The 25602-nt window shown below is 34.0% G+C and overlaps 2 protein-coding genes across 2 annotated transcripts; one reads left to right on the top strand and one right to left on the bottom strand.

The window, feature by feature from the left end:
- The first annotated feature begins 3499 nt into the window (after positions 1-3499).
- On the top strand, positions 3500-6070 carry LOC123564799 (uncharacterized). The gene is made up of 5 exons (XM_053527594.1): positions 3500-3682; positions 4193-4321; positions 4920-5048; positions 5219-5338; positions 5946-6070. The coding sequence occupies exons 1-5, from the start codon at positions 3550-3552 to the stop codon at positions 6068-6070; spliced, it is 636 nt and encodes a 211-aa protein (XP_053383569.1). The 5' UTR covers positions 3500-3549.
- A 9902-nt stretch (positions 6071-15972) lies between these two features.
- Positions 15973-24022, bottom strand: LOC123564800 (solute carrier family 22 member 6-like). The gene is made up of 4 exons (XM_053527590.1): positions 23763-24022; positions 19121-19255; positions 17515-17597; positions 15973-16094 (listed from the first exon to the last, which is right to left on the bottom strand). The coding sequence occupies exons 1-4, from the start codon at positions 23771-23773 to the stop codon at positions 15973-15975; spliced, it is 351 nt and encodes a 116-aa protein (XP_053383565.1). The 5' UTR covers positions 23774-24022.
- Between the last annotated feature and the right edge of the window lie 1580 nt (positions 24023-25602).

The raw sequence follows: 25602 nt of genomic DNA, 5'->3' as shown, positions 1-25602 counted from the left end.
TTGCCAGATTTCAATTACCTAGTTTTCAAACAAATGTGACACAAAAAGGCTTTTTAACAACTTTCAAACTGCTGCTAGGAGTGGTTTTGAAATTATTGTCATCCAGTTAGTGCATCATTTGTTGCTCTACGAGGGGTATTGCAAAACATTCACAACAACTACAAAAACAGACATATTTTCCCAACCATTTCCGTTATTTTTATTCTCAAATTGTTTGTAATATGCAAAGACTGCTTTGTTTTTATCATTTAACAGTGATGCATTTTACATTGAAATATGCAAATTATAAGTGAATTCATTCCTAATCTGCATACTCTTAAACGGTTTAAATTCAACTCTAGATATAAAGATTAATCCCATATGATAGGAATACTATACTAGCTGAACTGGACTGAATGTCGTTGAAAATGTAAACAAACTGTCACTAAGACAATATAGGATCGACCAAGAGCTAACTCACTGACTTAAAAGTATTCACAGGAATGCATGAAAGTACTGACATATCAGTGATAACTGTAAGATGACAGAGAGCTTCCGGGGCAGCAGGATTTATCTTTGATTTATTTTTATGTGAATAATTTGTATCAACCACTGTAAAATAGTCAGATATCATGGAGCAACTGTTTACCTCGCAAAATATTATGAAATACTCATGGATGACTCGCAGTACAGTTAGGCATAAATACCGGTTAGAATTAAAGAAGCCACCGGGCATTAATATCTCAAGTTGTGAAAACGTTATGTTCAACTGGTGTACAATAGTTCCATTATTTGTATAATAGAGTTCCGCTCAATATGACAGAGGTTGCTAGAAGAGTTTGAAATATTTCATTCACTCTCATGAATAGTCTGAAACAGAATCTGATGTTCTGCTGTGTTGCGTTCTTAGCTTCCAAAGGATCTTCTTCACGTATTTTATTGATTTAGTATTATAGATTTAAAAATCTACTAGTTTTGGTACCAGGAAGTCTAGTTCAGTATAGATTTAAATTGAAGATTGTTTGCACTGATAAACTTGATCTACTTAAAGAAATGGTACGAATTTTTATCACAAGTATTAATCAACAGTTGGCGGACGCTTCCTCATGTTTGATACTCTATGATAGTGCCATAGAATCAACAGTTGGCGGACGCTTCCTCATGTTTGATACTCTATGATAGTGCCATAGAAACTATGCGTTTAACTCATCTAGTGTAGTTCCCCACGAAATAACTTTAAATTAATCAACTGTGAACATGTGAAAATAATTATATAAAACAAAACGCGTATGTCGAAACACGTGCTTTTTGTCAAGACCTGCATATTACATTTCGTTATCAAGTTTAGCAAATGTATAACAATATGAACTTTAAAAACGAAATTGATCAATATTTTAAACATTCCACGAGAAGTTAGTATACTTTTGATAACGGCTTGGAGAAATTACATTATAGGTTAAGAACACATAGTAATACGTCTAGTAGAGACCAAGGCTTTATAATTTGTTTTTCGTCCGTTTAGATTTTCAAAAGATCATTAATGCTTATAATGCTTATCTTATATGAAATTTGAAAATCTTCTCTTAACATTTCTAACTTAACCACGAGCTTATTCCACTATTTTGAAGCAAAAACAAATCAAATAGGGAAAATGACACTTAAAAGACATATAAAACTTCACGCTTAACAAATTATTCAGTGTGCTATCTGACAAAAACAAATATCCGCTATCTTTTAAAATTGGGGTGATCATTCGAACTGTACTTTATGTCTCAAAGCATGATAGCGAATTTTATCATGTTTATATTTAATAGTTGCTTTTGATATGCAAAATGACAGGACTTATAGCTTTTCTGGGATTAACTGTACTCGGATTTGCCAGTATGATAATTTGATATTTTTCACTTGACTGTCAAAGTTAATAAAAGCATTTTATCATAATTTTCATAACTTCCGTTTTAAGAAATGTTAATTGATATATCTTCCATCCACCTATGTCAAACTCTGTGAAATTTTAAGCATCTGACGATTTTAAGTACCTAATGACTTACTAAATCTGATGATCTGTTCAAAATCAAGAATAATGTTTATTTTCAAACTACATTTCTTTACAGTGTTACCAGATGCCTCAAATTTTATGTCGGTTGTGAGTACATTTGTATTTAGTATCAATGAATATGTACAAAAACATAACCCATTTCAAAATTCGCGCAATATCTCCGCTGAAGTCATAGTGCATATTGAAATAACATAAGAAAACATGGGATACAAAGTTACACATCATGGCCAAGACTAAACTTGTCAAGTATAAAAATAATTGTAAAATATTTAGGTTAGATCCGAGTTGCAATAATGAAATATAAATTACCTAGGTAGCTTAAAATAGCTGCTTTTCGGAAGTGCAATCAGTATCGAATGACTTTTGCAAACTTTCAATCGTTATTCAAAGAAGTTCTTTATAACCTGTTTGTCGCTGGCCATTTTTTTAAACAAAATTATGAAATAATTGAACAAATTTGACAGATCTATTTCACACATATGCATTGATATATGGCGTAGTAATGGGAATAATGCAATTACGAAATTACACAGTATACAGGTGCACCGTGCTTGTTTTTTCATTCAAACAGCAAGATCACATACAGTTCTGTTTCAACTGGGACAAAATGAGGTGCGTAAATGATCTCATAGATAGCAACGCATATATAGAAAAGTTGCTGTTTAATAAAGTAATCTACATAGACAGCTTTTTTCAACAGGGAAGGGCCAGCAGCAAATATTAAAACTTTGAACATACCAGTAATATGTTCAAAAGCTTATGACAACATTCTAGCAGCCCAGTTATCTCGACTATGATGTTAAAACTGAGTAGGGCATTTAGAATATAAACCCGATATGTACACGTGTGTTAAATGGAATTCATGAAGGGATCATAAACGATAGAACTACTAAATATTCTATAGGTTCTCTTTGCTATATCACATTCACGTTTTATCTCTTTTTTTTTGTTACTCATCCACTCTATACTTCCTAGTTTGATATTTGACGCTGGAAGCTTTCTAAATCTAACACTGATTTTTGTTTAAGCATGTTGTATTTATTCAAGTCATTGCATGAATAATCTGTAGTGACAGGGATAATGCAATTAGACAGAAAACAAATTAGCTTACGGTCATTGTGGGACGTTGAATTCTTCATGTGAGGAAGCCATCCAGCTGGCTTACGGAAGGTCGGTGGTTCTATCCAGGTGCCCGCTCGTATTTAAATAATGCACGGAGCGGCACCTTGGGTCTTCCTCCACCATCAAAGCTGGAAGGTCGCCATATGACCTATACTTGTAACGATCGATGTGACGTTAAACCCAACAAAAAGAAATGTCCCTAACATTGACTTTGCTTCTCACCCCTCGAGTATGTTTAAAACGAAAAATAAACATACGTATATACGAAAATTCTGGTCAGAAAAAAACGGGAATATATATATCAATATGTATTGTATTTTCTAGTGTTACTAAGTATTGAAGCTACGGGATTATTTTTGAAGCCTGATTTTGTAAGTCCATGGCACGATATGAAAGCTCAGGTTGGTACTAATACCACCTTACTAACCGTTGCCCATGAACTTGGAGAGGCACCTTTACTGGTAGACGTGCAGGTCTCAGTCACTTCTGGTGGTAACAAGGGATACATCTTTCCAGGGTCAGGTAACCTAGTTTTAAATCAATGATTTACGTGTCTGTATTGTGAAACTGACTACCCCTTAGTGCAGCAAACTAAATTAAAAGACGAACAGGTTTAAAACAGTAAAACAATAACCAGGAAGAAAACGTGTCGACTTTTTAAACCAAAATAATTAAGTTCTCATATTCACAATGATAAATGACAGCGTCTTCCAATTTGATATGTTTTGCCAGTAGTATCGGTTTCGAACAAGTACCGTTTGTTTAAACTTGTTGATTTTGGAAAATTACGATACATGTTAAATTAAACATGAAAATTAGAATATCAGCAAAAACAACAGAGTGTACAAGAAACTGTCCATATTATGGCAGATTGGTAATAATACGCAATAACACTCTAGGAAATATGTTAATTTCTAGTCAACTGCATCGAGTTTATTTTGGTATTTCCTTTGAAATTTGTAAAAAGAAATAATAATGCAGATGTTAAGAGACATGAATTTAGTATTTTATTTAGAAATGTTTCTGTTACAGGTTGTCGTGCTAGAGACGATGACCAGGATGAGGGATACGGCGGTATCATTTACATATACAACGATGTTTATATTAAAGTCAGTTCTCCAATCAAGGCCAATGATCACCTTGGACGTTGCGTATACACAGGTTGTATCATAAAGGTTTTCGATCTTACCGCACAATCATTTGATTTTTCTAAACAAAAGTTTACGACAAATTTGTGGACACATTTGTATTAATTTTGTCACACATTGTTCCTACATTATCATAAATTACCCCGATGGGTATTTTAGAGACTCGTCCAATGTGGGAAATGAATAGAAGTTTCGGTGGACCTTTTGGTCGTTTATTTTGATGGAGGCAACCGACGGAATAAAGAGAGAAAACAGCTGGAAAATGTAATATTCTCTGTATAACAAATACATGCTAGGCCTTTTTTTCATATAGATTAAAAGTACAAAAATGTACATGGAGTTACCGTGATATTGCAGGTGTACAAATATGGTTTTTTGATTATACTAAACATTTGGAAAAAAAAACTGGGCAATGTCTAACAATTATCGAATTATTCCCTCCCGATACCCTTGGCGACCAAGATGATTCTACTCGCTCGAGCTTTTATATGTAATGTCTGCTACTTGTTTCATATCACAAAATGTAATCTTTATGCTGGCAGGTTTTCTATAGAGTTAAATTTATACGTATGTGATGACATTGATTAATAAGTTCATGAATTAAACTTTAGGAAAATCACCATATTGGGAAGGGCCTTACAGTACTGACAGTTACACAGCAAAAGTAAGGGTCCGTGCATGGAAGAAATCTACTTTGCCGTCTGCTGATTTCACTGAAACTGGCATCTTAATATCAAGAGGTAATACTAAGTTTATATTAAGCGCGGAACCATTAGAAAAATGTTTTACGTACTATAGTTTGTTAAACTTTTAAAACATATTTTCACATTATACACACTTTTACATTGACGTACATATTTGTTTTTGATGGTAAAACCATATAACGAAAATGGAATGTATTTTGTTAAAGGTACTCCAAGCTATGTTGAAAGATCACATGGTCTTAGTGACTATCCGACTTTAGTGATATCAAGAACCAAGTTCCCGGCGTCATTGAAAACATACCCTGATTATTACTCGGACTCTGTTGGTAAAATTTAATGTTTTTATCATATATCTCTCAAACGTAGCATATGATATGATATGATATGATATGATATAATATAATATAATACAAAACCTTTTAATAACTCGTATCTGATACTGAAAAATGTTCAATCAGCGATAACGTAATAACTAATCAAAAAGTTTACCGTTTAAATCGAGTTTTCAGTCTTATTTATCTAAAGTTAGAGTAAATTTTGGCTGATATAACACTAGAAATGTGTGCATATATCTGATAAAATGGTCATTAGAACAGTACCTTGATCTTCAATACTGCGTTCTGGCCGGATCACACTCGGCGCAAGCGGGCCTGTCAAAATCCTCTCGAACCAAATTCAACATTGCAGATCTAGGGACTGTTTTATGATTTGTTTTAAATTAGCTTTATAAGGTATAAGAATAACATGTAACATTTATGTACATGAAATATAACAGCTTAGTTTGCAAAATGCTATAAAGAATGACATTCAACACTAAAATATTTAGTCATACAAAGATCAATAGTGCCTGAATGCCTAATAAATTCCTTTACATAACCTTTAAGTATAGCAATTGTTAGGATGCAAAATATACGTTTTGTTTTCCATATCCAGGTGCTTCAATGGGAATGTACGACGGTACGTCAACCCAAAATGCTTTTGTTGTCTACGGCTTTAGCAAGAACAACATCAGAGCTTGGGCACCCTCGGCCAGTACTGACTGTAAGTTGTTATTATGATCTACTATTTTGTAACATGTTTCCGTTAATTTCTGATATTAACTTCAGTATTTTCCATCTTTGGCGACCGGTTAGTAAAATTTAAAATACATTATGCTATCAAGTCGAGTTGGTCAAAATACTAGTAGTAGAAAGTGGCTAGAAGAATTATTGCATACAAATGTATGTAATGATAGGAAGCTTTTAGCAATTTTGCGGACAAACAATGATCTCATTCTTAGGAATAAGAACCAAATCTTATGTTATTAATGACAAACTATATGAAGGGAAAAATCCTGAATTTAGAAAGTGTGCCAAATTTAGGAATTACAATGCTGCTGTGGCTTAAGGCCGTATTGGCATGGAATCAGAGGTATTGGCCTGAGGGCTTAAGCCCTGTTTTGTAACCTTTTTTATTAGATATGTTCCACTCAATGTTTAATTTTTAAAAAAAGAGTTAAACAATATTGCTGTTCATTGTCACAGATGTTCATTTGATGCACTGGAACGTCAGGGTTTTCTGATGACGATGACGTCATGTCTTTCCAAACATTTGTGATAAATTTATGCATTGTCAGCCTTATTTTACCATGCTAGATGAGGAAACAAGCAAAGCCATATCAGTTGTATTAATTCATCATTTTTACTTATGGAAAATGAATGTAAGTTCATGTTTCTGTCTTTCCTTGTGTAGCTACCTAAACATGGGGCGTCCTTGGGCGTTGTTTTTTTCTTCTTCTGTGTCCAACCCAAGATAGAATCGCCCTAATTACGCGAACAAGGCACAAGAACATTGTTTTTGGGTCAGACTTTCATACCACCTCCTAAGCGGGAGGACCGCATACAATGCAAAAACAATATGGCGGAATGAGAAGGTACAACTTTAATGTCAAAGAAACATCGTAGCAAAATAAACATATGATAAAGTTATGACTTAATAAAATATTACTTGAATGAAGAAATTACACTACTTTTGTAAAAATGTTGGTTTACCCCCGTCGGTAATGTAAACAAGCGCCGTAAACAAGGCTGTAAAACTCCACTTCCTGTTCCCGGTGTTAGAGCGTTTAAATCGAGGTACGTGATCCGACTCGACGCAATTCCGTCCGAGGAATAAACGTCAAAAGACGTCCTACATTATTAAACATGAGCGAAAACAACATTGAATCGTATGTGATCGGTCAGTTTATTTTAAAATGAGGGCATTTAACAAGGTAGCTGTTAAGGCTATCATGGACTCTAAGCTGGATGATTACAGTGATCTGCAATAAATTTCTGCTTTTAGAGGGTGAAAAAAACCTTGTCATATTTTTCAAAGGTTGCAAAAATGTTTTTCTAAAGCCTGCATATCCCGTTCGATATTTCGTAGCTGGGTTTCATAGCTAAGGGAGGGTAGGACAAGTGTGAGGGACATGTCTATGTATTGTTTTATATGTAAATCGGTCAAGCGATCACTTTATCTGCAACCATGGGATCATGACATCGACTGGACATTACATTCAGGTGGTACAGGTCTTGGTGTTTCCTGCTAAGCTTAAATTATACCTACATATGAACGGGTATTTTGTAATTCCAATATCATTTCAGAAGCAATTATGTATTTCTTAAACACGCCTTGTTTCTGTTCCAGTCTTCCAATCTAGGGAATACTACGTCAAAACGCCTGTAGAGTGTGAATGTTCCTTCAAGTGGAAAAGTGTTGTTTAAACTTATAAAGCCACCTTTAACGTTGAATTCAGAGAGAAGGATAAAATATAGTTGCCATTCAGTGAAGAAACTTAAAAGTGTATTTTAAAGAAACTTCAGTAACAACATAAACGTCTCCCAATACTTAGCCCTTTTGGTTTTTTTTCAAAACAGTCCCAATAGAGGATTCATTACGACTGAAGGAGTGTAAAAAAAGCGAACGCTTCTTAGAGTTGATCTCTACACTTACCAAACTGTGAATTATTTTAATAAGATAAAAAGTTCAGTGTATTGTTTTCAGTCGAAAATACGGGTTCAATATCTGTGCAATTTTTTTTTTTCAAGAATTTAAACATGTTGTCTACAGTACAATCAGGTTGTCAGTCAATATTTCTGAGGACATCCTGTAATTCATGAATCTAAATCTTTGCTATTCTTCCTTAACAGTGGACGTAATTTAACCTTTAACCTGTAAATTTTCTAAAATGGAGTGGTCCATTATTCAATTTTGGCAGTGCCACTTATTACTCAAAGGGGTGTTTACTGAAAATTTACTGAATGAATAGCGAACAGTGCAGACCATGATAAGCCTGCACGGATGTACAGGTTGATCTTCGTCTGCACTGGCCGCACAGGCAGAATCACTTTCCGCTAGCAGGCTAAAAGTTAATGGTTTATTTGCCTCGTAGTTCAAGCTCATTTGCAAAATTTTAATAAATGCTAACGACGTTTATCATAGCAATTTCCAGATTCAGATTATTGAAATAAAATAGATGTTGTCATGTGTTAATACACATAGAGACAATATAGATTGTATATTTTGTAAAATAAATGTTTTCGAAATTGAATACTACATAATTCTTTTTAATATTTCCCTCGTATAATTATTTCAAATGACTGTCGACATGTTCATGTAGTAACAAATTATATTTTAACTAATCTGAGAGCCGTTGAAGATGTTCAAAAGCTGAAATAGTAGTACAATTTTCGCAAACCTTTTATTTAAAATGTAACAGTTGAATAGGATTATTAACACTTGTTTAATTTTTTTACATTTTTCCCGGTTTGTAGTTTCTTGATTTGCAAGATACATTGTAATGATTAAATGACGAGCCCATACACAATATACAATTATTGACTCTTGAGCCATTGGATATGTAGCCGAGGTCAATATCGCTCCCTTCCGGTGAATATCACATCATATCCAATGGCTCAAGAGTCAATAACTGTTTTATTATATGGGTTCAGGTTTATGAATATAAACAAATGAAGTATTTGTTGCAGCATATTTAATGTTTGAAAGTAACAATAACTGTGTGAAAACTTATAAAAGGTTAATTAAATGAAGACACTTAAAATTCCTAGAATCATTCAGTGTGTATACAGTTTCTTAAATTATGGCTGAAATATATTGTAGTTGATTGTATTCTGAGAATTTTGGTCAGTGGAGTCTGTAGCTGATTTTCCCACTATTCATATTGTAACTAGAGCAACATGACAGTTCAACTTCCATTCTGTTTTTAGAAAGTAATGTTTAATGGGAGAAAATCCACTAACCATTAAACATGAAATAAATTTTGAAAGATGATGAGCGTTTTCGGCCAATGGAATAATTGGAATTCATGTTATTTTTAGAACATATAATAAGTACAATTATTGACTAGTGAGTTTTTGCGAAGGTCAATATACTTTCTGCCTGTGAATATCATATCATCTTCTATGGCCCGCTAGTCAACAATTGATTTATTATATGAATAAAGAGGATGATGAAAAATGGATATGATATTGACTGATGATGATGATGATGATGAAGATGGTGATTCACGAAAACAATGAATAAGAATGATGATGAATGATGGTTGGATGAAAGAGGATGATTGATGCCAATGATTAATGCTGCATATGTTGGAATATGACTGATGGGTGATGCTAATTATGAATGGAGATAAGGGTAATGATGAATGATGAAACGGACGATGCTGAATAATTATGATGATAATAAGTATGATTGAATAGATTTTTTATTTGGGTTTGACGGCGCACCAACACAGTATAGGTTATATGGCGCCAAACAGGACTACAAATTTTGGTTCCACATCTCATTTACATCGAAATAAAAACACGAGGCATGGAATCAAAATTTGTATACCTGCTGGAATCACAGAGTTACAGCAAAACCAAGTGTTAAGACCCTATTAGTCACCTCTTACGATCATGCAAGGGTAAGACAGTGGTTCCAATTCTTTTCATACACAGATCGTCCCAGAACCACATGGGGCGATTAAATAGATGTTGAATATGGCTAAATGAATGATGATTATGGATGCTGATGATAAATGCATGATTTATTATCCTGAGTAATGATGATAGTGAATGATGACTGGATGAATGATGAATTATGATTATGATGATAAATTCTTATGATAATGACAGATGCGGATAATGATGATGGTAATCATAATGAGTAAGAGTCATGACGATTGATGGTTGGATGAATGATGCTGACTGATGAAAGAGTTATGACGACAAGTGCGAATTATTACGATGAAGAAGAATTAAGATGGGGAATAAATGATAATAATTATATGTTGATGATAAAGAAAGGATGATGATGATGAATGAATTATAATAAATGAAAGTTGATGATAATGATGATGATAGATGAAAAATGGGATAATGATAATTGATGATGAATAAACTGAATTATATATAAATATTGTTTGATTAAGGAAAACCTCAGGTCTATTTTGAGAACTTGATACCACAGGAGAAAACTAATATTACATTTATTTTTTGTCAACGGTAGATGTTGTGACAAATGGGACGTAGTCTATTTACAGAAAATATAACAACTGTTGCTTTAAATATCTATTTATTTACATATGAGTAATTTCGCTAGATGTCTCTTCTTCTGTAACTTTTGGTTGTTCTGAGATATCATTCGAGACTGTAGATACTGGTGCATTATGGTGTATCTTATCTAAAAGGTATTTATCTTTAGTCTCCGGCAGCAGAGATGTACCTATCACACACAGGACAGAAATGCCACCACAAAGATATAGCAGCAGGCCTGGCACATATGTATTCTGAAATGAAATATGGATAGTGCTAGTTGCAATAACTATTAAACGTATTAATTGTTCCAGCTTTATAAAAATGTATGCGCTAAAAGATTTGTTTCTTTTTAATCATATTTAGAAAGAACACATGTTTAGATTAAGCCTATATATATTGGAAAGGTCCTTTAAATTTCTAAGCAGGTAAAGTTGAACTGATCACATAGCTTATGTCCACAATAAGATAAAGATAAATTTAAGGATAAGGCATTTTCTTGTTATAACATCTGCAGAATCCAGAGAGTTTGGTTGGAGCCCCATTTTGAATATGTCATAACACGCAATAGCACAAAACATGATGACTATATTGTCCCTCAACGTCATTAAATTTCCAAGAAATGCGCAGGAATGTCTGCATTGTTTAATCACGTTGACCTCTTTTCCTTTTGAATATCTGTTTTAGGGCCGTAATATGTTTCCGTTTTGACACGGAACGCGCATATATAAAAAAATGAGTTTAACAGCACGTGAGCGCGAGAATCTCTTGGTTGACACACGTTTACTCTCCTGCTTAAACACCCCCGAAACATGACGACAACATCAGTTTTATGAGATAGAATATTTCCTTCGTCATCAATCTTTGAACGAGGCTTACATCATAACCCTCTATAACGTAAAATTCTGCTTCATTTTATAAACATACAAGGGCAACTTGAATATGTTGCAAGTTTCCTCAAGCCGGACACAATTTATTAAATACTGTATATTACGTTTTTGTATAGGAGGTAACCCTTTGTGGTAAAACTTGATGGTTTAATCGTTTTAGTTCCCTTTATGACCTATGTTTTTGTCATAATACTATGGAGAGTTTCATATGTTTAGAGACTCAACAGACCTTTCCAGAAATGTATATCTTTAAATAATTTCTGAACATAATATAAAGGTAACCAATCTTTGAAGAATTTAACAATTTTTTTTTTATAAAACATAAGGCATAAAACAAATGTGTATTTGCAAAAAAAAGTATCTAAGTTTTCAACAGTTGTTTTAAACATTTGTAATGCAGTATAGCAGAAAAAAATCTTTTTGTGTAAGGTATACTAGAGCATCATTTGTCAATCACATTTATTGGATAAAAACACCAAACATACACCATACAACAGATAAGTAGTAAAAGGGCGATTATACTGTTAATGTTCATAGTTCCTTTTCAATTAAAATAGTACTTGTTGCATGTATCTGAATCGCTTTATTTGTTGCATTGTCCTTGAAATGAAATATCTTAATAACTTACAAGATAAACAAGCTTTGGCCCGATCACTGAACCAATTGCTCCGACGAAACTTAGTATCCCAATAGCAATGTTCCTAGAAGTTAAAAAGAACAAGATAGCATGTGCTTTTTAAACGCGAATTTGGTTTCTTTAAAATGAATGGCACATAAAACATATGCAAACGTTTTTCTCCGCATTTGAACTTTTTCAGAATTGGATAACTTAAAGGAAGAAACGTTGATACATATATTAATCGTTTAGTTGTTTATATGGTCATATACAAAGAAATTAACTCAAAAATGTATCTATGTAAAAGAGGTCATTGTGTGACCGGAAAAAGGTATGACAGCCATGACAATTTTTAAATTTGTTTCATGATACAAACGGCCGCTGCTGAGAAGTCATCATTGAATTATGTATGAACCGCAAATGGAAAGGCGCCAAAGTTACGATAACGCTGCTTAGTAATAGTGATTAATCAGATTTTGGTCAACAAATAAACTTAATCAATTGATCATTTACACCTATTTGTGTTCACCGAGCTCTTGATACACATCAGATTTTCATTAGAGGTATCTTTAAAATTTCAGTTTTCTATCCTGGTTCCCTAAGTAAGATAGCGTTAAATTTAATTAACACAGTTTGCCTAAGTAATAATAATATGAATATAATCATTTCTGTATTTAAATTGTCAAATATTTGTACTGAAAATTACAGATTTTGCCAAAATTCATTACCAAGTCATTATTACTCCCTTTGTCTATCTCGGTTGCGCAATCAAAATAGATTAAAAAAAATATAGAAGAATTCTGAAGCTAAACTCAGTTTTAAAACTTGCCTTTTGCTTCAGGTAACTTTATTAAATGCAAATGTAAAGCTAGAAATTATACTGCATCGAAAGAAATAGTCCACGTTTCAAAACTTTTATATTTTAAGGAGATAATTACAAAAAATCGTAAAATGTAATAAAATTTACATTTCCAATACGGATCTTACTCTAGGTAATGCGTCTTCCTGTTTGTTGCTTAAGTAAATCTCTAACATAATATATGAAAACTAAAAAAGTTATAAAAGATTACTTAAATGTGATTAATCACCTTAAACAAATTAAACATGCATCGCTGGCGCTATCCACGGATCTATCGTTCATTTCTCATGAACACCGATAAAAATCATTTCTAAATTATACTTTATACTATTCAAATACAGAAAATGCACTGCGTCCCAGCGAAATTGCCACAAGAATACAAGAATTAGGAAGTCTCATTTAATTTTCATACATGTATGTGTTGAGATAGTGACATATTCAGATAATAAAACTCGTCAAACACAATTGATATGCAATATACTATGTTGACTTGTTACCAAGTAAAATCTACTCTACTAATATTTAACATTGTAAAATATTTTTATTGTCTTATAAAGCACTTTTGAACTATTTATTATCTCTAACACTTCTTTACTTTGTTTTAATGTTAAGTCGTGGTTTTATATTAATATACGGATGTTCGTTTGTTTCTTGAAAAAAAAAAGTTTGTAAATTCCAAAGAAATGCAGCTTACCTTAGTTGACGTGCGCAGTACCATTTTTGTCAGGGAGGTGTCAAAATATTAACTTTTAATATGTGTAATGTGTTCTCATTCTTTCTGTGCAATACATTTTTAAAATCTCCAGAACTGATCATTTTGTTAAAGACCTTCCTGCACAAAATGTTTTCAGCAGGTGGGTAGGCTTTACGAGTATAGTACGCCAATTGTTCAGTAATTACATGAACCCAGGTTCACGGTCGAAAAACTAGGATTAACGATCGATAAACCAGGAATACGACCGAAATTCAAAGTTCAATCCTAGTTTATCGAACATAAACCTGAGTTCACGAGTATAAACTACGGTTTACGCCCGTTATGTTATGTTTTCGCCCGAAAATATAGGTCAGTATGCGAAAAACCTGGTTTTACATTAGAAAAACCTAGTGTACCGCTCGCTAATCCAATTATCCAATAATTACGTGAACCCAGGTTCACGGTCGAAAAACTAGGATTAACGATCGATAAACCAGGTTTTTCGAACGTAAAACCAGGTTTTTCGAATACTAACCATTTGTTCGAGCGAAAACATACAATAACGCCGTAAACCATAGTTCACGCTCGTAAACGTAGGTTCTTGCTTGTAAACCCAAGTTCACGGTCGTAAACATAGGTTCACGTTCGTAAACTATGGTTTACGAGCGTGAACCGGGGTTCACGAGCGTAAATATAGGATAACGACCGTAAACATAGGATAACGACCGAAATTCGTAGTTCAATCGAGAAACCTCGTTTATCAAACGTAAACCATGGTTAACGGTCGATATATTAGGATATAAAAAACTACGAATTATGGTCGTTATCCTATATTTACGCTCGTGAACCTATGTTTACGAGCGTGAACCTATGTTTACGAACGTGAACCCATGTTTACGACCGTGAGCCTAGGTTTATGATCGTGAACCATAGTTTACGGACGTGACATGTATAGCAATTGTCCAATAATTACGTGAACTCAGGTTCACGGTCGAAAAACTAGGATTAACGATCGATAAACCAGGTTTTTCGAACGTAAACCCAAGTTTTTCGAATACTAACCATTTTTTCAAGCGAAAACATAGAATAACGCCGTAAACCATAGTTCACGCTCGTAAACGTAGGTTCTTACTTGTAAACCCAAGTTCACGGTCGTAAACATAGGTTCACGTTCGTAAACTATGGTTTACGAGCGTGAACCGGGGTTCACGAGCGTAAATATAGGATAACGACCGTAAACGTAGGATAACGACCGAAATTCGTAGTTCAATCGAGAAACCTAGTTTATCAAACGTAAACCATGGTTAACGGTCGATATATTAGGATATAAAAAACTACGAATTTCGGGCGTGAACATGGGTTTACGGCCGTGAACCTATGTTTACGAGCGTGAACCTACGTTTACGAACGTGAACCTATGTTTACGAGCGTGAACCTACGTTTACGAACGTGAACCTATGTTTACGAGCGTGAACCTACGTTTACGAACGTGAACCCATGTTTACGACTGTGAGCCTAGGTTTATGATCGTGAACCATAGTTTACGGACGTGACATGTATGGCAGTTGTCTAATAATAACGTGAACCCAGGTTCACGGTCGAAAAACTAGGATTAACGATCGATAAACTAGGTTTTTTCGAACGTAAAAGCATGTTAACCTATTCTTTCGAGGAAAAACATAGGATAACGTCGTAAACCATAGTTCACGCTCGTAAACATATGTTCACGTTCGTAAACCCAAGTTTACGGTCGTTAACATAGGTTCACGTTCGTAAACTATGGTTAACGCTCGTGAACACAGGTTCACACCCGTAAACATAGACTCGTGGTTTACGCTCGTGAACTTAGGATAACGACCGAAATTCGTAGTTTAATTGAGGAACCTAGTTTATCGAATGTTAACCTTGGTTCACGAGCTTAAACTATGGTTTAAGCCTGTTATCTTATGTTTTCGGTCGAAAATATAGATTAGTATTCGAAAAACCTGGTTTTATGTTCGAAAAAACCTAGTTTATCGATTCTTAATCCTAATTTTTCGACCGTAGACATCAGGTGCATAATTCCATCATGGGCAGGTAACATGGAAGAACCATCGATTTTCCGTAGGCCACCTGAATAAGCTCCCTCATGTGAAGAATTTTACACGCTAAGAGAAGCTTTGTACCCACATCGGTGACAGTCAAGTGAATTGAAGTCTGTGACCTTTTTTGACATAATTATATTGAAACATATTGACTACCTGATTACAGTCTGTGACCTTTATTGACATAATTATATTGAAACATATTGACTACCTGATTACAGTCTGTGACCTTTATTGGCATAATTATATTGAAACATATTGACTACCTGATTACAGTTGGATACAGCTCTACTGTCATTGTCTGCACAGTTCCCCATGCCGCCATTATACTCGCGTTTGCCGTAATAGCTAGAACAGTGGTCAGTGTCTCTTTGTATTTGGCATCTATTAAAATACAACAATTAATTTAGTTGTCTAATGTCAAGCTTTTTAATGTATTATTACAATATAACGATAATCATATCACAATACACCTATCGTTCTTCATTATTGTATTGCGTAATAACATTATGACATGTTTTACCACTGAAAAGGTAAATTTGGATATACATACATTTCTTACAGATACCAAAACACATGACATTTTTTATCAAATATATCAGTTTTAGATATCCATATACACATTTCAGCCATTTATGCACTTCCTAGTCTTACACATAACAAGAACAAAAAATCAAGAAGAATCAAGGAAACATTGTGTATTGTGTGTTCTATACATGTATGAATTAAACGTGTATTGTGCTCAAGTAAACCTTGTGTGTTTATATTGCTAGTAAGAAATTATATCAGAAAAAAAAAACACAAAAATAGTCGGTCTTGTCAATGGCAACCCTTCATTTTGGTAGGTACATTCGTGCTGTCGTTACAGTTTTTTATGAAAAATATTATTTAAAATAAAGAATGGTATTCAGTACCCATCAAATAATGATTTTTGTGTAAAGCAAGTAAAGCAGTTAGCTTTAATGTCAACGTGTAATTATACTCTACAAACCATATTATTTTGTGTTATATCAGATAATAAGAGCTTGTATGCAGGCAACAGAAGTTGGTGAATAATCTACCCATTACAGCTAGATAATGATGAATTTGCTTTCCGCACATTAAGTTGAAGTTTTAGACTGACCCTTCCGCTCACTGGATCATAATTCGAGAATCTTTCGCTGAAGATGCTTAGTTTTGTGAAACACATTAATATCAAAGTTGTCATAGACATATTTGCATTGAATAGAAATTCATCAGAAATGCCAGTTTTAAAGACATATAATATTAAATTTCTGACATTTACTGTTTAGCTACGCGAGACTCTTGATTTGGAGCTGTATACTGTAAAATCATTTAATTTCTTGGGCACGAAATTTCGTGGTTTTGGTCAAAACGACAATTTCGTGGGGATATGAATTCGTGGCTTTCAATTTTTTAACATAAAATGAATGGAAATTTTACTTGTTCATTGGGATTAAATTTCGTGGATTGACTCAACCACGAAATCCACGAAAATTTGTCCCCCACGAATATTAATGATTTCACAGTATACGGAATTCTTGTAAGAAGACAAGAAGTGTACATCGTATTACATGTCTGCTTAAAAATAAAGATAATACAAAATTCAACATAAGGAATATATAGTAAACAAACAAATATTATTTCCAAACCAAGTTACAACCTTTGACTAATTTTTATTTAAATGTGCCAAATCTGCAAGAACGAAGAAAGAAAAAGAGCAAGCTTTAAAACATTTACTGGCTTTTATTACATCAATACTTCAAATACATCAAAATGTGATCAGATGTTCATGTAAAATTACCTAATGTTTGCAAAACACCACCTGTAATACCTGTTATACCCACAATGATAAAACAAATGCCTGTGGCTTTCTTGCGACCAAGTCTGCAAATTATAAATAACATTCTAAATTGATAATACTTCTTTCATGCTTGTACCTTGTAATGCATTCATCGTAAATAACAGCGTTTTTATCTTATGTAAATTTAAATAAGCACTCACGCGTTATAAAATTAAATAAACGTATTATATAACAACTAATATCAAGTAAATTCAGTGCCTTACATTACAATAGATCTTTATTTCATTAACATAACCTAGAAAGTTATTGCAGTCATCACGGACGATCAGTCATCTAGGAAATTGGGAAAATTGATAAAATAATTGAATGAAGTATTGCCATGCAATACAAAGTCCCCTACTAGAAGGCACCCAATTTTCTCTTTTTTTTATTTGTAGTAACAACAAAGGGAAGTTAACTCTAAAACAATCTGTATAATGTAAGTCTACACATAACTCTTTACCAGGTAGAGATAAGTCAAAATAACCTAAACTTGGATGTAACATGTCTGTTGTACCACAGAAAAAATGGTCTCGATAGTAAAAAAGTTACAATATAAGCGATTTATAGTAAAAACAGAGGAAAGTTATTCTAAAAAACAAGGGTGCCTCATGGTGATAAACAATTTTGCCAAGTTACATCAATATCCCTCCATGCATGAAGAAGAAATGCTACGGACAAAGTCATTCTTGAATGTGACCTTTGACCTCTAATTGTGACCTTGACCTTATACCTAGGGACCTGGCTCTTGTGAAAGACAATGCCTCTTATAATGCTGAACATTTCAGAATCCCTTCATGCATGAAGAAGAAATGCTCCGGACAAAGTCATTCTTGTATCTGACCTTTGGCCTCTAAGTGTGACCGTGAACTTAGACCTAGGGATCAGGTTCTTACGCATGACACTTCTTTCTATTGTTGTCAACATTTGTGTCAAGTAATATTAAAATCCCTTTAAGGATTGTTGAGTTACAGACTGGACAGGAAAAATGCCCCTTTGGCCTTTGACCTGGACCTTCCAGCTAAGGGCCCAGTTTTGTTCTTAACATCAAGGGGAATATTTGTTTCAACTGATATTTATAACCTGTTTGGCATGACAAAGTTATAGACCGGACAAAAAAAAATTCCTATTGACCTATGCTCTCCAAGTCTGACCTTGACCTTTAAGCTAGGGTTCTGGGTGTTGCGCGTGACACGTCATCTCATCATGGGGAACATTTATGCGAGGTAATATTGTTATCTCTTTATGAATAACAGAGTTATTAACCGGACAGGAAAAAACTCCTGTTGACCCTTGACCTCGAATTGTGACATTGACCTTTGAGCCATGGGTCCGGGTCTTGCGCATGACACGTCGTCACATCATGGGGAACATTTGTGCCTAGTAATATTAAAATCCCTTCATGAATGAGTTATGGATCGGACACAAAATTGCGGAATGACGGACGGAAAAGTGTATTCCTATAGTCCCCGAAACTGGTTTTCAACCAGTAGGGGACTAATAATATAATAACACAATCCCTGTCAGAGATAGAGCCCTAATTTCTCTACAACTTCTGAACAGTTACCTATTAGTAAGCCACATGCCGATTGCTTTGGAAGGAATACTGGTTAAACTAAACAGGAAAAGATTAAAGTATAAGTCTCCTGAGAGTGTCTGTATCCCAAATGATAAGCCGTATCCAACGACGCCTAATGCTATCCTGAAATATACATTCAAATTATTTCTCGAAAACAATGATTAGTGGAAAAAATCTTGTCATATTTGAATACCTTTGAATTAGTCCATGAGCCAGACCCAGAAATTTTGGCTAGCGGTACCATCCGAGGGGATTAAAGTTCAATGCTATTTTTGGATAGGTAAACATCTGACAATTCAGAAACCGTGTGATAGCATTGCAGTGGTGGTAGCTTTTTGTGCGTTATTAGCCATGTAGTAACACCACCCCAAAATAGACTTTCATCAAACTTCCGTTTCAAACAAGTTCAAACTAATGGTTCTCTCTTATTTTGAAATATATTTACTTGGAAACTGATAGACAAACAGCTCAGTTTATGTATTTTATGTATTTAATAGAACTGTAATTAAAATATTGCCTCTTTAGTGTTTAGTGGTTGCAATTACAGACAAACATAGACCAGTGCTTAAACATAATTAAAGAACACAAATATTGTTTCATAATATGCAGTTAGAAAGGTATTTTGCTCATTCTTGAACTAATATTAAATACATAGAGTATAAGGTAGTAGAATTCTACATATCACAAAACCAAGTTGTCTGCCATTGGCTGTTATGGCGCTTGTAACTTACGGCATATAAATGTGCGTAACCTATTTGTTTGAAATTAATTAATACTTCTATACATGATATAGAATAGAAAAAGTATGAATATCGTTAAATCAAAGCAATTTCTGAACTACTTTTGATATGTTAAATTAACAATTAGACAGTTATTCGCAGACCAATAATTTTTCATATCAAAGCCTCCTTGTTGTTATTGTAATTTACGTGAAAATACACGTGTAGACGGAAAACACAAAATGTGTTGTTTAAACATGATGTTTTACTGTCTGATCTGCCAAAAAGGTGCAAATTCATGCCTACTTCTGTATCAATGTTCTTATGCTTAAACAGTAAACATTTTTTGGCTGAATAATACCAAATGGTACTTTTATACAGCAAAATACGTTACCATAAAATCAAGATTTTCATAATATTTCATATAAACATGTTAAAGTCGTTGTTTTTAGTATTATGTTTAAAAAAGAAATATTTTAACTAATCAATAAAATCATTCTTCGGTTAGATATCAAATGCCATGTTAATTCATTGAATGTAAAAGTGTAATTTACGTTACAATATGTTACCTTAATCGGTAATATGCTACCGTTATTATTTTCAGTCTTTATCTTTCTATATCATGTCAAGTTTATTCTTTGTTTTCAATAAACCACATTTTCTATCATGTATTCAACATACTTGAACATTCTTCGTTATGACTCTTCATTACTGTCTGAATCTTAAGATATCGTCAATATTGGTACGCGAATTATCTTCATCAGTTTCACTGGTTTCGTTTATGTCAACAGATTTATCAGGAACGATCTTTTTGTCACTCAAGTTGTTCACTAACTGTTGTTCATCATCAAAGTCCCAGCAATTTATAACAACACCTGGAAGATAAAGACTATTCTCATGGGCATTTAGTCAAATATACACCTTTAAGAAAAGATCAAGGTTGTTTGATTTTGATATAAGGCCGCTAGTGCCAATTTCTGCTTTGAATGGACACATGCCTTTTTCTACATCTGTCATCACTTTTTTACATCCGCATAATCGGCTTTGATCTGCGCAGGTTCAACTTCTTTGTGTGTTGATTTGTCTTCTGAAGTCATGTCTGTTTTCTGTTGTGTAGCTTCAACACATTTAGCTCGCATGTTCTGTGTCAAACAAAACCTGTAGTATGATAAATATTGTCACTTGAAGCTTATGATGCTTCCCTTTTTCTTGGCATGAAGTCTGATAGTCTGTTCTATAGTAATTTACACATTCTGTGATGCTGTTGCGGCTGATCTAGACACACTGAAGCGAAGCCACGAACCCTCAAAAGCTTTTCTGCACAAGGGTGGGTTAATTCAAGATTTATTATTAGGAGCAGATAGCGGAGCGGTGGTCTAGTGAATAATGTGTCGGCTCAATCCAGGAATCGTAGGTTCGAGAGCCCCACTGCGGTCACAACCATGTCTTTTCTAATGACACCAGTACTGGTTTTCCAGGAAGCGGTTTCGAGAGATACCAATATGCTTGAAGCTTTCATCACAATCGAGCTAAAACAAATTAGTATAAACTAACGGACAAGCAGGTAGATACATTGCATCGTTCAGATGATTGGACGCAGATAATAATGGGTACAACTTGTACATCTGGGTCGCTGACATTTGTGGCCTGTATTAATGCCAGTATATAATGAATAATATCAATAAAGTATAAACAGAAGTGTGCCCTTTTCTGTGATCTCTCTCTCTCTCTGACACTTTTGAAGTGTTGACTTGAATTGTCAGCAAGTTCCTTTACTTGTTTACATAAACATCGGTTGAAGGTCAAATAATTAAGGTTGAATATATGTGTCATCTGTTAATAAGTAAGTGTCAGGAGAATTTGAACATTTAAACTAAGAATGATTCTGTCCCTATGTAGCCATGGTGTTCCAGTGAGTATCTATTTGTTTTCTACCTGTTTAAGGCGCATTTCTAAAATGTATTTCAGTATACATCCATGTATAATTATGTTCTTAAACATTTATAATTGGTTTGTACAGATGTTATTGTCACGTAAAATCCGCACAACTATTAAAATGAGATGGTGATTCACTGCATTCTAGTAAATATCTTGTTCAACAACACAAATTATGTATAGTTATTATAAAATCTTATAATTTTTTCCCGATCTGTGCAGGACATATTTTTCACTTCAAAAATTTCAGTTTTGTACATTTTGGTAACATAAAACTTATACGGAGATTACATCATGGGAAAGTTCCTATCACTGCAGAAAAATAGTTATAAGAAACACTATTCAGTCTGTACTTTCAATTATATTGAAGAATCATAAACATCTTGGTCATTGGGTTATTAGTACAAGTAGAATATCTATAATGTTGGTAATAAAATCACTGTTACGTAAATTACACTAATTAAAATGTTAACGGGTACGTGAAAGATGTATTGTTTAAAAGCACACTCAGTTCATTGTTATACATGTATAAGAGTGTTAATAAACTACAGACTGCACTTTTTCTTAATCATTGTGTGGCAAAATTTCATCGTCTTAAATGTTTTTAGGAAACATATTAAATGTCACGTAAGTTACAAAAGCCCTTACGTTTAAACGGCATTCATGTAGGAATAAAAAGCATTCGGTATGTACTTTCCGAAAGTCATAATGTTAAATATTCCTTGATTCCTTAGGGAAGGCAGGGGGAAATGGTACCTCAAGGCGTAACATTTATTGGAAGAAAATCTAATTATGAACTATAATTATGCTTATTAGTTGTCCATGCCATTAAGATGTTCTTCATAATCATTATTTTAATTAACATTTATTCAAAAAGGAGCAAACCAAAAAATGTTGAAAATTAAGGAAAAATTTTGTTTGTTTTTAAATATTTGTTACAAATACATCAATTATTCAAACTGAAAAACATATGTTTCATAATTCCTATGTCTACATTGGATATATTTTAGCTCACCTGAACTTGTATCTAAGTGTAGGGATATAACAGGATGATATCACACCAAAAGCTACCATCGATACATTGCTATCACACATTATCTTACTCCAGGGTTGTATGTCTTTCCAAAAATCGCTATAAGATATATCCCTCCAGATGGTACCAATTAACCCTATGGCTCATGTACTAAATCGGAAATAACTTGGAATGGGACATTTGTTAACTAGTCTTCAGGTTCATTTGTTTATGTTACTGTTCTTGTTCATACTTTTATACGCCTTAATAACCAATAAAATAAAATATTGTAAGAAAAATACGTTTGGATGATTTCTTTAAGTAAACTTTATAACATTTTATAGGTCAGGATTGCTGTTACTGATGTGAGAGTTTTACTCTCCACTATGGTGTATTACTACGATTCGTTTACGCTATGTTAATTGAGATAATTGTGAAGTTGAAATAAGGTGAACTATTTTAACTACTACTTGCTTTTATTTTTCGTGACTGAACATTCAAAGGCGGAGCCCTAATTCTCAACGTGTTATTAGAGGGAGTATGTTGTTGTATGATTGACGTGTCTCCTCTTGCGCTTAACATTTACTCTGCTAAATTCCTATAAAAGACTGGTCCATCATTAAATTTGGGCAGTTCCACTTATTATTCAAAGACGTGTTCACTGAAAATTTACTGACTGAAGAGCGAACAGTGCAGACCATGATTAGCCTGCACGGACGTATGGTCGCAAAGGCAAAATAACTTGCCGCCAGCAGGCTTAACATTAATACATTTTACCTTTAAAATTTCATTTGTTGCTGGATATTTCATTTTTCGAGGTGGCTATGGTTGTTCTAAAAGAATTTGTCTTTGTGTCGTCGTTTCCTTTGTTCAGTTCATCTTTTTGTTTTGGTTCTTTATCTACCTTGATGTTGATGTGTCAGTTAAAGAAAAAAATTACATCAAAGTAGAGGCAATAACTTACCAATTAAGCATTGACAACAGTGTTATTTTTGCCAGTACCCATGTTTGAAACAGGTTTAGTAACGTATATCGCTGTTTGGCTGACGATTCGGGCCTTCCAAGAGAAGTGTCCGTGTTAAAAGTATTATTGCGGTTGTACTTGGCTATTGATTTGACGATGTCTTTTGCTTTGTCAACCTTTTCATGAGCTATGTACCAGCGGAAACTCTCTGGTACTATACTGAAATCAAAAAAAATACTAATAACATGTATTATTGTTATTATTATCATTATTATTATCATTGGCGTCGTACTAAAAAAGTACTAACCAAAACGTCGATAAAATAAACTGTTTATTTATTTTTATATCATGTTGATCTCTTATTACTATAATCATTCAATGCTCAAGTGATATTTAAGTTATGTGAATTCTACATACGTAGCAATTAATCTCACCGATATTAATGCGACAAAGCTTTGCAACGCACAAAGTGAGCTTGTTGGATGCAACTGGTCTAAAATTAGTGAAAGGGGAAAAGATTCTGTTAAGATCGTTCTTATTTTGAGCAGAATGTTCGGCTGACTGCTTTGTTTTGTTTATTTGATTACTTTTGATGGTCTCATCCTCGTTGCAGCGCTGGCCTTCCAGAATCTCATCCTTATATTCGCCATATAAAGACGTCGGACATTCCATCTGAGTGTGTCCTTCTTGTAAACAAGAATGACAAACGATATCACGAGTACAGTTTTTTCTCTCATGGTCATGACTTTTACAGTTAAAGCATTGCTTTGTTTTTACAACGGAACTGTATGTTGGTGATCTTTTGTCCCCCTCTGCTTGCCTGTCTGAGTGTTTATTTGGACATCTGAAGTAGGCATGATTGGTTTCGCCACATATTTTGCATGCCGTACGGTTATTGTCCGCAAAAAGGCGGAGGGTAAACCGACCTATTTCCATTGTGTGGGGGAGAAGTGGGACACAGTTCAGTATTTTGACATAACGTGTTCCATTTTCTATGTTCGTGTTTCGTATCTTTCCTCTAATAACACTGCCATTTAAAACCTCTCCGAACTGGCAAAGCTGACATAATATTGTAGTATCTGCCATTTCAAATGGAACATCTTTGATCGTCAAATTTGTTATTATATTGTCAACATCAGACAACGTATATAACGGTTATGTAACGTGAGTCCGCTCAGTATGAGACTTTGTTTCATATCTGAATCAGTCACAGTTATAATGCATTTTTTCTCAGTTATTTGGATCGCTTTAATTGTAGTAATTGTACCTTTTCTTGTACAGCTTCCATTACTTCGTCGTGTGTAAGTCTATTCAAATACTTTGTGTTGAAACTTAAAGACATCGGCCTTGACAAAATCCCTAACGTATCTTAATACGTATGTCCTTATCTAAATCACTCACGGTTTCCTTGTGAAACTAGTGCTGGTGTCATATGAAGCTTTACGGTCATGGGAGCTGGCCGCCGGCGTCGAATCTGTTGCGTCTAATAAATGTGGGTTTGAGCCTTACTTAGTGAGTGGAATTCTTCAGACGAAAAAAAAATATTCAGCTAACTTGCGGAAGATTGGTGGTTCTACCCAGGATGCCTGAAACAATGCAAACAGGTCTTCTTCCACCACTAAAAGAATAAATAGTCATCGTATGATCTAAATCATGACTATGTTACTCTAAACCAAACCAAAAGATGCGTAAACCCATGACAAAGCCGCAACATTTTTAATATCTAGCACGTTTAAAGCACTTACAGCCTTTTCATATTGTGTTATTTTCTTGGTTTTCATTCTTAGCTTTTACATGAAGCGTATTGTTCTATTTTATTTTTCCTTTTCTTTTTTTTTTT

This window comes from Mercenaria mercenaria, chromosome 2 (assembly GCF_021730395.1).
Source record: "Mercenaria mercenaria strain notata chromosome 2, MADL_Memer_1, whole genome shotgun sequence".
Taxonomy (NCBI): domain Eukaryota; kingdom Metazoa; phylum Mollusca; class Bivalvia; order Venerida; family Veneridae; genus Mercenaria; species Mercenaria mercenaria.
This window is presented reverse-complemented; position numbering and strand designations above follow the sequence as displayed.

What these genes read in the sequence shown, in the direction of transcription:
- LOC123564800 (XM_053527590.1), bottom strand. An exon ending in GGCATGTGGCTTACTAATAG is followed by an intron (nt 17,598 to 19,120) that starts GTAACTGTTCAG and finishes TATAATTTGCAG; the next exon opens with ACTTGGTCGCAAGAAAGCCA. An exon ending in TGGTGTTTTGCAAACATTAG is followed by an intron (nt 16,095 to 17,514) that starts GTAATTTTACAT and finishes GTATTTTAATAG; the next exon opens with ATGCCAAATACAAAGAGACA.
- LOC123564799 (XM_053527594.1), top strand. Translation starts at nt 3,550, where the DNA reads ATGAAAGCTCAGGTTGGTACTAATACCACCTTACTAACCGTTGCCCAT. An exon ending in TGGACGTTGCGTATACACAG is followed by an intron (nt 4,322 to 4,919) that starts GTTGTATCATAA and finishes ATTAAACTTTAG; the next exon opens with GAAAATCACCATATTGGGAA. An exon ending in TGGCATCTTAATATCAAGAG is followed by an intron (nt 5,049 to 5,218) that starts GTAATACTAAGT and finishes ATTTTGTTAAAG; the next exon opens with GTACTCCAAGCTATGTTGAA.